Source organism: Xiphophorus hellerii, chromosome 2 (genome assembly GCF_003331165.1).
Source record: "Xiphophorus hellerii strain 12219 chromosome 2, Xiphophorus_hellerii-4.1, whole genome shotgun sequence".
In the NCBI taxonomy this organism is placed as follows: domain Eukaryota; kingdom Metazoa; phylum Chordata; class Actinopteri; order Cyprinodontiformes; family Poeciliidae; genus Xiphophorus; species Xiphophorus hellerii.
Window position 1 is genome coordinate 8,078,072 of NC_045673.1, and position 13,892 is coordinate 8,091,963.

Sequence of the window (13,892 nt, forward strand, 5' to 3'; positions counted from 1 at the left end):
GGACTTCACTGTAAAGGTGTCTGTGTGGAGTGCAAAGAGCTTAAACAAAAAACACGCACATTCACTGTAACTGCCCTTTATTTTCAAAAATAAAACACTTCCATATGAGACACAGTAACATAGTTTGATCAGTATTCCAACTATGCCTTCGAATCTGTACCTCATTATGACTAGAAAATCCTAACAAAAACAGAAGTTGTGGCTACTCTTGTTTCCAAGACTGGTGGCAAAAACAGAGGTAGTTTATATTGTTAAAGAAACTGGCAGGATGATCTCTATTTACTGGATCCAAGTGGTCACCTTGAATAAACTGCCTCAGCAGGTACACTCACAATGAATCATTGTTTTTTTTGTGTTTTTTTTTCCAGAAAGGAAACATCTAACCAGCTGGCTTTCAAAGGTGAAGTCAACTTCCTGAAATCCTGACATACGTGTTTTTGTTGTGCAATAATTGTAATGCAGTTGGTGACAAAAAAAAAATCCAATGATTTCTTCTTCGTCATACTGCAGTTTGTAAAACAAAGACAGCAGTTAATTACGGGGTTCCTACAAATTCCAAACGTAATTTCCCAGAAACAGAGGATGATTTAAGCAATGGAGCAGGAATAAAGTCTGTAAATATGCATAATTTTTCTATTTTTCCATGTTATTTGCTCCTGTTTGTCCAGATAGTGAAAATACTGAATCTTTTCCAGATTGCTTAGGAACCCTAGATTTTAAAGCTAAAGTTCTGAGTGTAAATAGCTGCACTGGCAGATTACCTTCAGTCTCTGAAATATTTGTAACCTGGCTGCAAATAAAGCACATTATTTATCTAAATATATTTTTCGTCCTAGGCAAAACAATAAAGCTAAAAGTAAATCATTTACATGGAATATTGATAGTAAATCTCAAAGACTGTTAAGAAATACTCTACTAAACAGTAAAATAAATAAATAAATAAATGGGTTCATAATCTCACATTGCTGCTTAGTTATTCATTTAGCTCATGTAAAAAGACCAGATTTGTTTATCTTTTTTACTTTATCCATCAAAAAAGGCCAATCCCTTCAATGCCTTTGTAAGTAAAATACAACCAGTGATATAAAAATACTAACAATGTATTAAACTGAAACTCTACATCTTCCCCAAGAAACTGAGTGCCTACATGACTGATCAAAGGTCCGTTTTTTTCTCCTCTATAAATAAAAGTAATAATAACATATTAATACAGCTGCATGAACCTGTTTGTAAAGACATATTAGTTTTTCAAAGGTTAAGAGATTTTAGTTAGTTTTACAAAAAAAATACATTAAATCAACCAAATGTTTGCCAGAAAATAACATGAGAACATTATGTACATGAAAAAAACAGTATTATTCAGGAGTGATTGTGCTTTTGTGAGAAAAACAATTCCTACAGAACGACTGTGGTGAATTTTGACATATGCATTGATTTTAGATATCAAAGACTCATCTCATTGTTTTTAAATGGCTCTTACACATACAACAGCCAGTGACGTTGGCGGTCCTTAGCCTGTTGCAACAGATGTAAAGTTCATCTGATTTTTCAGCTTATCTCACAATTTAACACAGTTAGTTACACAGTATCTCCTCTGATGGACTGAGTCTGAAGTCTCAATGAGACTGAGGCCCTAATCTGGGTTTGTGAGCCACAGACTCGGGGACGCTCTTGCGTTAGAGTAGCCGTCCCGTGTGCAGAGGACCAAACGTTTGTGCCTTTTTGAAATTCAGCACATCCTAAGGCTGCCTGCCGCCTTCACGTCAGTCCAGAGCCTTGAAGGCATCATGCCGTGTCTGCAGAACCAACATGCAAACTGACGGTGGCAGTCACACAAATCCAGGCTTGATGGAGGATTTGAAACACTTTGGGCAACCCTTTGTCCCGTTTGTTTGCAGACACCTGGGGACAGGACAAAAAATAAAGACACTTTATTTTTACGTCTCTGCTAGACCAATACACATCTGCACATAATTTTGAATTGTTAGGATAATCATACGGAGTTTTAAAAATGTTTAACAAATAAAAGCCTACAAGTAAGGCCTGGATTTTTATTAAAATCTGCAGCATTGGCTGAGTTCTCTAGAAGTGCAAAGAAACATACCACGAAGGATACTTTGCAGCACACTTTTCAGACTTTGTTTTATTTGTAATAAAACAACAACAAAGTTTGAGGGGTGTAAACACATTAAAACACACACCAAGTTTCTTGATTTTTTTGGTGCTCATTACCTTAGTAGGAATGAATTGGGAGAGAGTAAACACCTACTTGAGATGGAAAATGTGGGAACAGGGTAACGCCTGCAGCTTTTGGTCCCTGTCCCCGATGGATTCCCCACACATGCCGCAGTAGAGCTCCAGCTCCTCCACACACTGCAGGAACTTCACCACCTGCTCTCTCAGCTCGTCCTGCTGCTTGTTGTTGCGGTAGATGCCCTCTCGTAGGGAGTGAACCTTCAGGCTGCACAGCTTCGGTACAAGACAAAAATCAACATGTAGACTGATAAAGGCTTTGTAGCTTATATTTAAATTTTTCTGATTTTTTCATAAGCTTCAGTTACCTTGTTTCCCATTCCGTCTGCAAGCTCCTGCGCTCGCTCCAAAGATTCCAGAGACTGAAGAAGAAAAAAAACACAGGAAATTTATCACAAAAGTTGTTGTTCCAGATACCAATTAAACAAATACACCGGTTTCACAAACAGGGTACAGGTATATATATCTAACTGCACAAACCTTGTCATATTCTTTCTGCAGAAGCCAACATTTTGCAACACCCAGATAGACATGCGCTTGTCCAAGACGGTTTCCGATCTCGGTCATAATGCCCAGTGCAGACTCGTAACGAGGGAATGCTTTCTAAATGACATAAAAGAACAACAGCATGTATTTTATACACATTTCTCAAATAAATGAATGTGCTAGAATAAGAGTCAGAATAAAAACATGATAAAAAAAATAAATGCAGATGAACCATATCAACTAGACTGGAAAGACAGGTTCACACTAACACAGAAGCAGTAATGTCGCCTCACATTAACATCACGCCTGCAGCGGTGGATGTCTGCAAAGTTCAGTAAGCACAGAGCTTGCAGGGGCCGGTCGCCATGCTGCAGAGCAATCTTCATGGATTCCTGTCAAAGCACAACACAAATGATGCTTAGAAAAGCTCTCCATGTCCAGCTTAGGTTACGAACAGACACCTCTTGAATAGCTGAAGAAATTTCTTCAGTTATTTCTATTTTCAGTTTTTCATGTCAGTAAATGTTCAGTGGGTTAGGATGTGGGTGATCCGGTATCTGAAGTATCCCAGGTTGTGTAATCTGTTTGGTCAAATGTGGTAAATCTGTAATGTCTCTTGTTGCTATACTTTTACACTCCAAAGCAATGACATCAAGTTATTTTTCACCCTCTGTACATAATTAGAACAGGGCTGGGCCTAAAGCCGCCCTTTTCATTAACACTTTAAACCAGCGACTCTGTGAGAATATTTTTGTAGAGGTCCGAGGCCTGAGGACGGCAGAGCAACTGGAGCTCGCACCTGTCAGCAGTAAGCACAACATATATAACAGAATCCTAGTGAGGAAACCTAAATTGGGAGATTCTTAAAGTCTGTGAGGAGATTAACATGGTGCGGTTTCCTTTAAATGGATACCTCGCAGCACCCCATGGCGTCGGGCAGACGCTCCAGCTTCCTGTAGGCCACAGACATGTGGAACTGGCTCATGGCACGATACTTGAGGCTCCAGCTTTTGCCGTAGTCGTTGACGAGTTCAGCTGCCTTGCAGGGGAAGAACAGGGCTTTCTCGTAGTCCTGTCATCAGATATGCAGAATTACAGTTCTTCAGTTTCAAATAAATAGCGTAGTACACCACTTACGCACTAGTATTAGAAGTCCTATTTGGCTTTGTCTGCCTTCTTTTGACAACACAACTCATGCCAGAGTGACCCAAGCTTCTTCCAGATGTATTTGAGCAAAAGAGTAACAATGCACTATCACTCTCCCTCCCCAACCTGTTTCTGTGCACAGCCAGTCAGCTTGCGGAAAGAAGGCAACTGTTCCCATTTTACAAAACAAGCAAATTCATCAGTTCACAGCGTGGAAAGTAAAGCTCCTCCTATCACTTTTAGTAAATAAATATTATGAGCAGCATGTGTGTTGACCTTTCTAATGATCACTTTACCAATCCTAATAATTATCCACCTAGTATAAACTTGTAAGATTCTGTTAGTCTGTTAATGAACAAATAAATAATCTTACAAAGACAGCTTTCATTTAATTTGCTTTTTACAATCAATCAATTGTGATATTTCAGCTGCTATTGATGGAATGACTGTTGGTTTTCTGTTTACACGATCTATTATCATTATCTAAATCTTCTTGTACTTTTTTGCTTTAGTTTTTTGTGTAAGTAGGACAAGGCATGACATTTTTATTCGAGGTTATAGTTAGGAAATCTCACACCGGCCCATGCCTAGACCATGATTTAATTTTAGGCATTTAATATTGATCTGTTTTATCACAATATCACCAACAACTAAACTAAACCAAACTAATCATCTAAGGATTATTTAGGATGTTGACTTTGTGGTTCCTCTTATGTGTTAAATGGAACCACATAAATCCCAACCAGCCTGCTCATCCACTCAGTCCTTGTATTATCACACAAATTCCAAAGCATGAGATTCAAAAGGACCAAAAACTTTGAGTAAAAGTATGATGTCCTGATATTTACATAAATATCTTACGAAAACACCATAAAATATACTAGCCAGTTGCACTTAAAACTAAAAAGCAGCTAAAATAATATATTAACTATTAGAGATAGAATTTTTTGATCCATATAATATTTGTTATTTTGATTTTGATGCAGTCCATGAACTTATGCACATGCATATAAACACTATATAAACTTCTGCTAAATTTAGATTTAGAATCTAACAGAATGACGTGAAGTTTAGCAAGTTGATATGAAATGCTGCTCTTAGCTAATAAATAAATCTAAGAAACGAGGTTCACCTTTTCAATTCAGCTGTTACAAATTAACTTTTAGATGATATTTTAATTAACTGCAACAGTGTTACCTAGACTAGAGAGATAGGTTCTGTTCTTGAAGTTTTGTGACCAGAAATATTTCTAAATTTCAGATTTTTTTTTTGTGATTATTATTTTATAGCAGTAGATCTTTATTCAGAGGTGTCAGACAAGAAATGTGCAAGAGAAAGAGTGTATATCTTGGAAGCAAAGGAAAAGTGTTTGGTTTTTCTTGCAGTCAGCTGATCATCAGTGCACAACAATCCGTTGGGGAGAGTTGAACAGTATTATTTTAACTTTATGCAAGCAAAAAAGACTCTGGACACTCTGGCACTTTCAATGGCATCAAAAGGACTAGGAAAATCATAATGAAAATTGTTTTGTGGCTGTAGATCCTCAGAATGTTTGGACTACATTCTTAAAATACATCTGGAATAAATAAAGCTGATTAACAACCAGGTTGAAATGAAACATTCTTCAGATCTTCAGTATATTATTTTCATAAACAGCAGTATTCAAAACACCTTTAGCTGCACATAGATGTTTCCCAGACTGCAGCAGACTCTGCACTCCAGCATCTTGTCATCGTTGTTGTGTGCATAGCGCAGGGCCTTCTCGTAGCTCTCCAGGGCCTTCTGGAAGACGCTGAGGCCCAGGTAGGCGTTGCCCATGCTCAGACACACTTGACCATTGAGCTGCAGGCTTACAGTGGTGCCTTGCATGTTTAAGCAGGTCTGGCAGTAAGACACTGTCTTCTGGAAGTCGCACAGCTTCTCGTTGCTACGCGCCAAGTTCAGGTAGCCTTCAGTTAGGTAGTCTGGGTCCTCCATTTCCCGGGCTGTGTCAATCTGTTCGAGGGCATACTGCAGAGGAACGTGTTGGTAAAGAGAAACAGATAATATGGAAAAATCTCATTTGAAATGCAGAGCTTTAAGAACTGTGCTGTAATGTGGGAGTTTGGAAACTGAGGCTCAGAGGAGGAGCTGTGCCTCGAAGGCGGCAGCTGGTCACCCCCAAATGTTTTGCACAGCTGAACTGTTCCCACGGGAGATTAAAGGATTTCTAAAACATGCATGAAAGAATCAAAGCAATACCCCTGTTATGTTTCTGATGAGGGGATAACATTATAGCATGATGCAGAGCTCTAAAAAGTACTATTTAAAGTACAAAATACTGCCCCTTTAATTCAGTCACATCGAAGCATTTATGAGTATAAACAGCCAATTTAAGGTTATGCCACAACATTTCAATCAAATCTATGTTCAAAGTATTTATTAGGCCTCTCCAAAACCTTCCTTTTATGTTTTTTTATTATTATTATTATTTAAACCAATGAGAGAATAGGTTGCTGTTGTGCTTCAGATCATAGGGAAGGATTTGGGTTATGGATAGAGGTGTGTAACACAAGCACACTTGAGTTTAAAGTAACAACCTGAAGGCCAGACATTCTCCTTTAAGAAGTCCTTGTAAAGACTAAAATTTATGACTGTCATTTTTGACAAAACACCATTGTCTTTAACAAGCAATGCAATCCAAAATAATCCCACTACTACCACCATGTTTGACAATTATGTGTGTTTTTTTTATATACTGTATATATCAGATGTAATGGGACACACGTTTCCTAAATGTCCCCCTTTTGTTTCTGCAGTCCACAAAATATTTTCCCTAAAATCTTATTGAGAAAAATCTTTGCGTTAGGTTTGATCAGAAGTATTGCGAGGGAACGTAAAACTTTTGCGTTCCCTCGCAATAGTTCCCTTGAATACTGCAAGTCTTTCTTACGGGGCCGCCGTACTTTCTGCTTTAGTGCAAAGTTATGTAAGGTCTTTCCATGAATGTTAATATCTCGTTGTGCACAATCTGACGTACAGTATATCTTTTTCTTTGGTATAGAAATGCACCACAAACTTATATACAGAAACTTTCCGTATGTAGGAAAGAAATAAAAATACATCCAAACTAGTTGGACTATTTCTGAGATATTATCGCTGGGTAATGAGATAGTTTTGATTGTGTCTCTATTGTGCTGGAAGTCTGAATGGTTTAAAGGGCCGTTGTCAGTTGCATCATCTCAACCTTACACAGACATAAACATGCAGTGAGTAAATCGAGTTTCAATCATTTTTTTGCACCAAACAGTTAATAATAATAAACACGTTTTCACTGAGGCTCTGTAAGAGTCATATGAATGAAATAAGTAATTATTGATATGACAGGAGCACGCAGCTTTGACACTTGGGTGGTGGGTGTGTCATGTGTGGGCGTGACGTCACCAGGTATTAATGGGAAGGTTACTGGCATGCTGGCTTTGTGTGAATGAGGAAGCGGCACTTGTGCATTATTGGTCAGTCTGTGTCGCAGTACTTGTAAAGTTTGAAGCATGATAATCAAAATGGAATAAATCGATAATTGTGACAAAACCAAGAAGTGGCCTACAAAGTCTGATTTTAATAACTCCTATGAATTAAATTATAATTTGAAAAATGGATTTCATAATATTCAGATAATCTGAGAAACAGGAAAAACACATAGCTGAAAAAGCATGTGACATGGCAGATTTTCATGGCACTGTATCATTTTGGTCGTTAGACCTCTTCTTTTTGAAGCCCTCATTAAAACTGCATCATTAAGACTGGGTTCTTTCTGAGTGCAGATGATTATATCAACAAGACACCCTACACTGACTCTAAGGTTGCAGGACACTTATTTACTCTGCATCGCTGGGAAGCCCACAAATGAATCCATGTTTCTCAGGATGGCTGTTAATGGTAGGTGGTTACCTTCAAACTCCTTAATGGAAATATTTAAATGCTACAACAGCAGAAGTCAGTGAGCTGACATGTTGACATATGAGGTGATGGGACACTCTGTGACATTCACTCTTCGGATTTACAACCACTAAGTTACACGGTGCAAATAGAGCAGGACTTATGCAATGCTCATTTGGCTGTTCAGAGAAAAATGCCTTAATAAAAGCATGAACTAAAATTATTTTATTGTTATTTTACCCTTAAAGAAATACCAAAGAATATTTATCAGCACACACTTGAGTTCAAAGTGTCAGGTTGCATACCTTAAGCATATCTTTGTACTTTCCCATTTCTGAGTGGGCTGTGATCAGGCACCCAAGAACTCGAAACTTCCCTCCAGGGTCTGAAGTCTTTTCCAGAACTTTTGTCCAGACATGCAGGGCTTTATCCGTCTGATTGGACTGATACAACTTCAGGCCCTTCTCTATCTGCTGCTTGGTTTGGTCCTGGCCCATTTCTGGTGCAATGCCGCAACGTGAAAATATTCATTCGCTTAGGCCATGCAGTTTCAGCAAGGCAGGAAGAAAGCAGATCCTTCCTGCACAACTCCAAAGAAGACTCCTTGAAGATGATCCCCTCAGAACGGTCGGTACCAGATCCAGCTCTATCAGCTCCGGCCGAGCTGAGATGGAGACGAAACCGGATCCAGCGAGGAACAGTGGTGGCACACCAAGAACATTATCACAAAAATGCCCTGCTAAGAGCTAGGAAAACTGATCCTCTTTCACCTCAGGAGCGCAGAAAATTCTCCTTTTTAAATTCCTTTGGAAAAAATATAAAAGATACAAGTATCCCTGCTGAGAGCTGGCAAAGGTTTCCCAGAATATCTGCTCCCTCCACACCCCAGCAAAAGGAATTCTTAGCACCCCCTTCGACCAGCCACCCCACTCCACCTTCCTCCTGCTGCGGCTCCAGCAGATGGTCTTGTCACTCCAGACCATGTGTCCCTTCAGGAATTAATGTTCTGCCCTCAGCAAACTGTCCCCAAGGTCACTACAGCTCCTAGCAATCTACCTTTACATGACCCAATGACGGAGAGATACACACTGGACAAAATGGAAAAGTCTGGAGCCTTAAAAAACAAAAGTCCCAGAGAGTCATGGGAGAGGTCAACCACTGTCCCAGGAAGCAACCTGCTGCTGTTCCAAGTTTTTTTTTTTTTTTGTTGGCTTTTGTTTGTGGTAAAAGAGCTGCGTTTCAGACAGTGTTCCTAGTGGCTAGGTTGTTATTGGTAGTTCTTGTGTAGGCGCATCTGAACCCCAGCACCCACCCCTCATCCCGCCGTCAGCAGCCAATGCTCAGAATAGTTCGCAGTCTGACATGTTCCCGAGCTTAGGTTTCAGCTGCACAGACTCCAGCAGAACATCAATGGGATCACACTGTTGGCCTCTCTGTACCAACTCTATCTTTCCCTTAACTTTTTCGCTCCCAAAAATCATTGCAGAAATTTTTATCAACTTTAATCCTGCTTCTACTGATTCAAAGTATGTATTCAGTCCCTTTGAGTCAGTACTTTGTAGAATCACTTTTTGCTGAATTTAAAGCTGCAAATAATTTCTATATCTCAACCATTTGGGACAATTTGAGTGAAATTATTGCCCACACTGCTTTGCACAAAAGATCAAGTTCTATGAGATTTGGATACCTAAATTCATACCTCCTGACACAAATTCTTAATTAGATGCAGGTCATTCTAAGAATAGATATGTTTGCTCATTGTAGATCCAGGTGTATGCTTAGTTTTGTTGCATAACTGACCTGTCAGTTGTGTTCCTCAGACTTTGTGACATTGTTTTTTTTTTTACTAATGTTCGCTAAAAAGCCTTTGAGGATTTAAAAGAACAGCCGTATTGAAATTTATACACAATTGGTCTCCATTTACTAATTCGGAAACCTCTGAATAGTTTCACTGGATTTTATTTAAGGGTATCAAAACAAAAGAGCATCAACAGCAAATGTACACACTTCTTTAAAAAAACATGTACCATTTTTGTTCTACTTATTTACCTGCTACTTTAGATGAAGTAGAATTAGACTCTAGAATTAGACAGTTTAAAAATCCCTCATTTGACTTTTAGTCTTATTTTTAAGAGTTGAACTGTTTGATTGGAAAACTGTTTCCGAATAAATCCCAGTAAGACTCAATGGTTCTGCTAATCTACCTTTTCTGACTCTCTACCTTTTTGTTAAACACAGGAAGAAACCAAATACTAACACTCTGTGTTGATCTACCATAAATTCTCAGTTAAACATATTTATAGTTCAACAAGTATTAATAAATTTACAAGGCACCGCATTTTTTTAATCATGTACTTTTTGAATTTTAGAAACATCCACCATTATTTAAAGACTTTGAAGGCTGACTGACCAAATAAAAACTAAAAGTGACTCTATGCAGGTTTTACCATTTATCAGAACACATGAACTCGAACCAGTACAGCATACATAAAAATGTAAACGTTGAAAAGCTACAAAACATTCTCTGATATTATGTTTACAGACTTAAAATGTGTGAAAACTTAGCCACTTTCAGCAGCCTGATGATTACAATTCAGTGAGGAGTTTTTTACTGACCACTAAAGCACTTCATGCATGTTAATATACGAGCAGTGCACAGGAAACAACAGCTTTGATCATCACTGGTCACACTGTTACGACACATTCGGTCCCCAGCTAAGAGATACACAACAACACGCTGATACAGAAGCATCTCACAGACACAGCTGAGGTTTTGGAATGGCTAACACAGCTGAGTGGGAATCTTTTTAGCAGATCTGAAGTCACTGTAAGTCACACCGACGTCTGTCATTGCGATGATTGTGGACCGTAGATTGGAAATCCTCAGGCCAGTACAAACTGCCAGTTCGTTAGGAGGATCTTTATACCTTTGATAACCTGAGACCACAGATGTGGCCGGGTTAAACTTTAACGTGTTAGCGTCGCCTTTCTTACACTTGTCCCTGAAGACGTATATGCAGCCGTTACAGCTGGCCACCTTCCACAGAGAAGGGATGCAGCTCCACACCTCTGGGAAGCGCAGCCGCGTGAAGCTCTCCAGCAGAGGGTTGTAGCACACCAGCGAGTCCCCTTCGCCTACGATGAAGATGACGTCCATGTGGACGGCGGCGTGCATACAGCCCGCAAACGGCAGCATGTACGGTTTGATCTGGCACTTCTGGGAGGAGGTGTCGAAGCACTGGATGAGACGGGACGGCTTTGTGAAAAAGTCCATGTCGTTCTCCTCGCCTCCGAGCAGGTAAATGGTTCCTCCCAGGTTGACGCCAGCGGCCCCGGACACGGCTGTGTCCAACTGGCTCGTCTCTGTCCACATGTTGTCCTTCACTGTGTAGTAAATGATGGCGTTCGACAGCGTGTCCTGCAACGTCTTCCCGCCCAGGGAGTAGATGGCGTCTTCAGAGGCGACAGACACCATGGTGTGGTGGAGGCGGTCTCTAGGCAACGGTGCACAGCGCTCCCAGTCCATGGTGTGCATGTTGCACTTCCACATGCGGCGGGGGATGGACCCCCCCACCACGTACAGGTCCCCGCCATGTTTACAGGCGGCGGTGATCTGATGGCAGAGACTGTTCTGGCCGCTCACGCTGATCGCATCGTCCTCATCACAATGCAGAGACACGGCAAGGGAGTGAGTCCTCGTCTCCTCTTTACCGATCAGGTAGATGTGGACGTTCTCCCCGATTTCCTGCCATGGACCCAGAAAGAGATTTTAGTGACAGAAATAAGCCATGACGAGAACCAATCACCTTATTATTATCATTACTACTTAGATCTGTCACAATAAGACATTTTGCTGGACAATAAATTGTCCCAGTAATTATTGCAATAAACAATGATATTGTTGTTTTTAGACCAGCTTCAAGTAACATACTGATAATGGCATGATAAACCAAGTTCATCCTTTCATAGATGAATAAACTATACTTTTTTTTAAAGAACACTTAACCTGGAAGAAACTATAAATGTAAAAAACAAAACACAACAAACAAAAACTATAAATAAAACGGCAATAAAAAAAAACACGTAGCTGAAAATGAAATGGATTATGAAGACTTTGTAAACACAACTGCCCTTCAAAAAATAATTAATATTACTAGATCTATTATCACAACATGCTCTTGTCCTTCCCATGTTTATAGTGGACTGAAAAACTAGAATAATATTTACAGAAAACTTTTCTTTTCTTTGAAATCATCAACTTGACTAATGACGTACCAATTGATTGATTGGAAAGCTATTTGATTCACTTTTAGGGTTTAGTAAAAGTCAGACAAGAGTTAGGAATGATTTTGTATTTCTTTTATTTTCTGGGGTTTTTCTTTCAAAATTATTAGCTTCATGTTGGAACCTGCAACCTTGGAACCTTTCTTTCCTTCAGGTTCAATGTTTGATACATTGAAATGTTGAATAACTTCTTTGTTCTGTACCTTTTTAAAACCCTTGAAAAGAAAATAAATTATCAACTAGACATGAAAAAACTGGAAATCTGACACTAGCTGATAAAAATCTGATTGGCAGGTGTTTAAATTCTACCTTCAGATTCTCCTGGAGAAGGCAGGAGAACTCCTCCCTCTCCACCTTGTTGTGGTTTATCCACGACTCAATGGCCATCGTTGGATTCTGGGAGCTGGGAACACCATCTAAACACAGAGACAGAGCCGATTGAGAAGTTGATCAAGAGAGGTTACAATTCTTATGCTTTAAAATCTAACTGTAATACCCTTGATGATGTCCAGCAGCAGGCAGAGGGGCAGATTGAGATATTCTTCGGTCTGATGCAGCTGGGCGAGGTGGATTTTAGCACATTGCTTGGCTGCGGTATACAGCTCCTGGTCACTGTGTCTGTCTGCGAGCCACATCACCTAGAAGAAAAAAAAAAAAACAGAAAAAAGATTTAGTGTTCTAAATGTTCTAAATCAGCCTGGCCTGCAACGCCAGTGACAAATCAATAAAGTCTTCAGATTCTGGTCTGCTCTTCATCCCCAGAACCAGGACCAAACATGGAGAAGCAGCATTCAGCTTCAAAGCACCACAAAGCTGGAACAAACCTCCAGAAAATTTTAAAGCAGCTGCCTTAAATCTAAGCTAAAAACCCACCTGTTTAGAGTTGATTTTGAAACAATCAACATTTTGATGTGTAACGATTGACAAAATATAATGCTTCAATTGTTGACTGTGTGTTCTGTGACTTTGTATTTCTGTGTTTTATTATGTAAAGCATTTTGACCTGCCTTGTTGCTGAAATGTGCTGTACAAATAAACTTGACTGATTGATTGAAATCACCTGTAAGCAATTCTTGACCTCCACTGTCCGTGAGAGGAAGCGGGAGCATTCCTCAAACAGAGCTGTCAGCTGGTACATATCCGCCATCTCGTAGGTATCCTGCAGCTCCTCCACCCGCAGCTTGATGGTGCCGTGGTAGATGTAGTCAACCAGCAGCTGGAAGACGGAGGCGCTCACGTCCTTCAGCTCGATGAAGCGGTTGTGGGACTCTTTGAGGTTGGAGGTGAACATGGAGCGGAAGAAGCTGCTCTGCGCTGACAGCACCAGCCGGTGCAGGTGAAACTGCCTTTCATCCACAGTGACGGTGACATCTGCAAACAGGCCGTCCTCCAGGCATAGGTCCATGATGCTCTTCACCACGCGGCTGGAATGAGAGCGGTCAGTGAAGGTGTATCCGAGGAAAGTAGTTCTCCTCTCCCACAGAGCCGCCGACACTGACGCCGCCCTCCTCACCGGACTCCATCTTTGCTGCCTGCCATGTTAAAAACAAATGTTAACACCTGATTATTAGGGAAAAATAAACAGTGTATTAGATGGAAGGACGTTAGTTATCATTTATCAGAGGCTTTACAGCAACTGTAAATACGTAAGTATGCTAAATACATATTAAATGTATTAGTGGAGACATAAATTAGATGCTTATCAAAGAACAGTTTGTCTAGAGAACTGATCTACCAGTTGCTCCACATGTATCTCGGCGTGATTTCGGAGAACAGGATAACTTAGTACACATGTACCTACTAAG

At 40.0% G+C, this 13,892-nt stretch overlaps 2 protein-coding genes across 2 annotated transcripts; both read right to left on the minus strand.

The window, feature by feature from the left end:
* Window positions 1–60: 60 nt before the first annotated feature.
* rapsn (receptor-associated protein of the synapse, 43kD) lies at window positions 61–9,057 on the minus strand. The gene is made up of 8 exons (XM_032582421.1): window positions 8,109–9,057; window positions 5,557–5,895; window positions 3,653–3,811; window positions 3,033–3,131; window positions 2,734–2,856; window positions 2,562–2,615; window positions 2,270–2,469; window positions 61–1,902 (listed from the first exon to the last, which is right to left on the minus strand). Exons 1-8 carry the CDS (start codon window positions 8,298–8,300, stop codon window positions 1,830–1,832), a joined length of 1,239 nt encoding a protein of 412 aa, XP_032438312.1. The 5' UTR covers window positions 8,301–9,057; the 3' UTR covers window positions 61–1,829.
* Window positions 9,058–9,746: 689 nt separating this feature from the next.
* kbtbd4 (kelch repeat and BTB (POZ) domain containing 4) lies at window positions 9,747–13,616 on the minus strand. The gene is given in 6 exon segments (XM_032549691.1): window positions 9,747–10,740; window positions 10,742–11,548; window positions 12,397–12,503; window positions 12,584–12,725; window positions 13,148–13,549; window positions 13,551–13,616. Coding segments are annotated over 6 exon segments (1,572 nt in total). The 5' UTR covers window positions 13,611–13,616; the 3' UTR covers window positions 9,747–10,686.
* Between the last annotated feature and the right edge of the window lie 276 nt (window positions 13,617–13,892).

Excerpts from the sequence above, each read along its gene's own strand:
- rapsn (XM_032582421.1), bottom strand. The coding sequence starts at position 8,300 with ATGGGCCAGGACCAAACCAAGCAGCAGATAGAGAAGGGCCTGAAGTTG. Across the intron at positions 3,812-5,556 it reads ACATCTATGTGCAGCTAAAG|GACTACGAGAAAGCCCTGTT; the intron begins GTGTTTTGAATA and ends ATCTGATGACAG. Across the intron at positions 3,132-3,652 it reads ACGCCATGGGGTGCTGCGAG|GAATCCATGAAGATTGCTCT; the intron begins GTATCCATTTAA and ends GTGCTTTGACAG.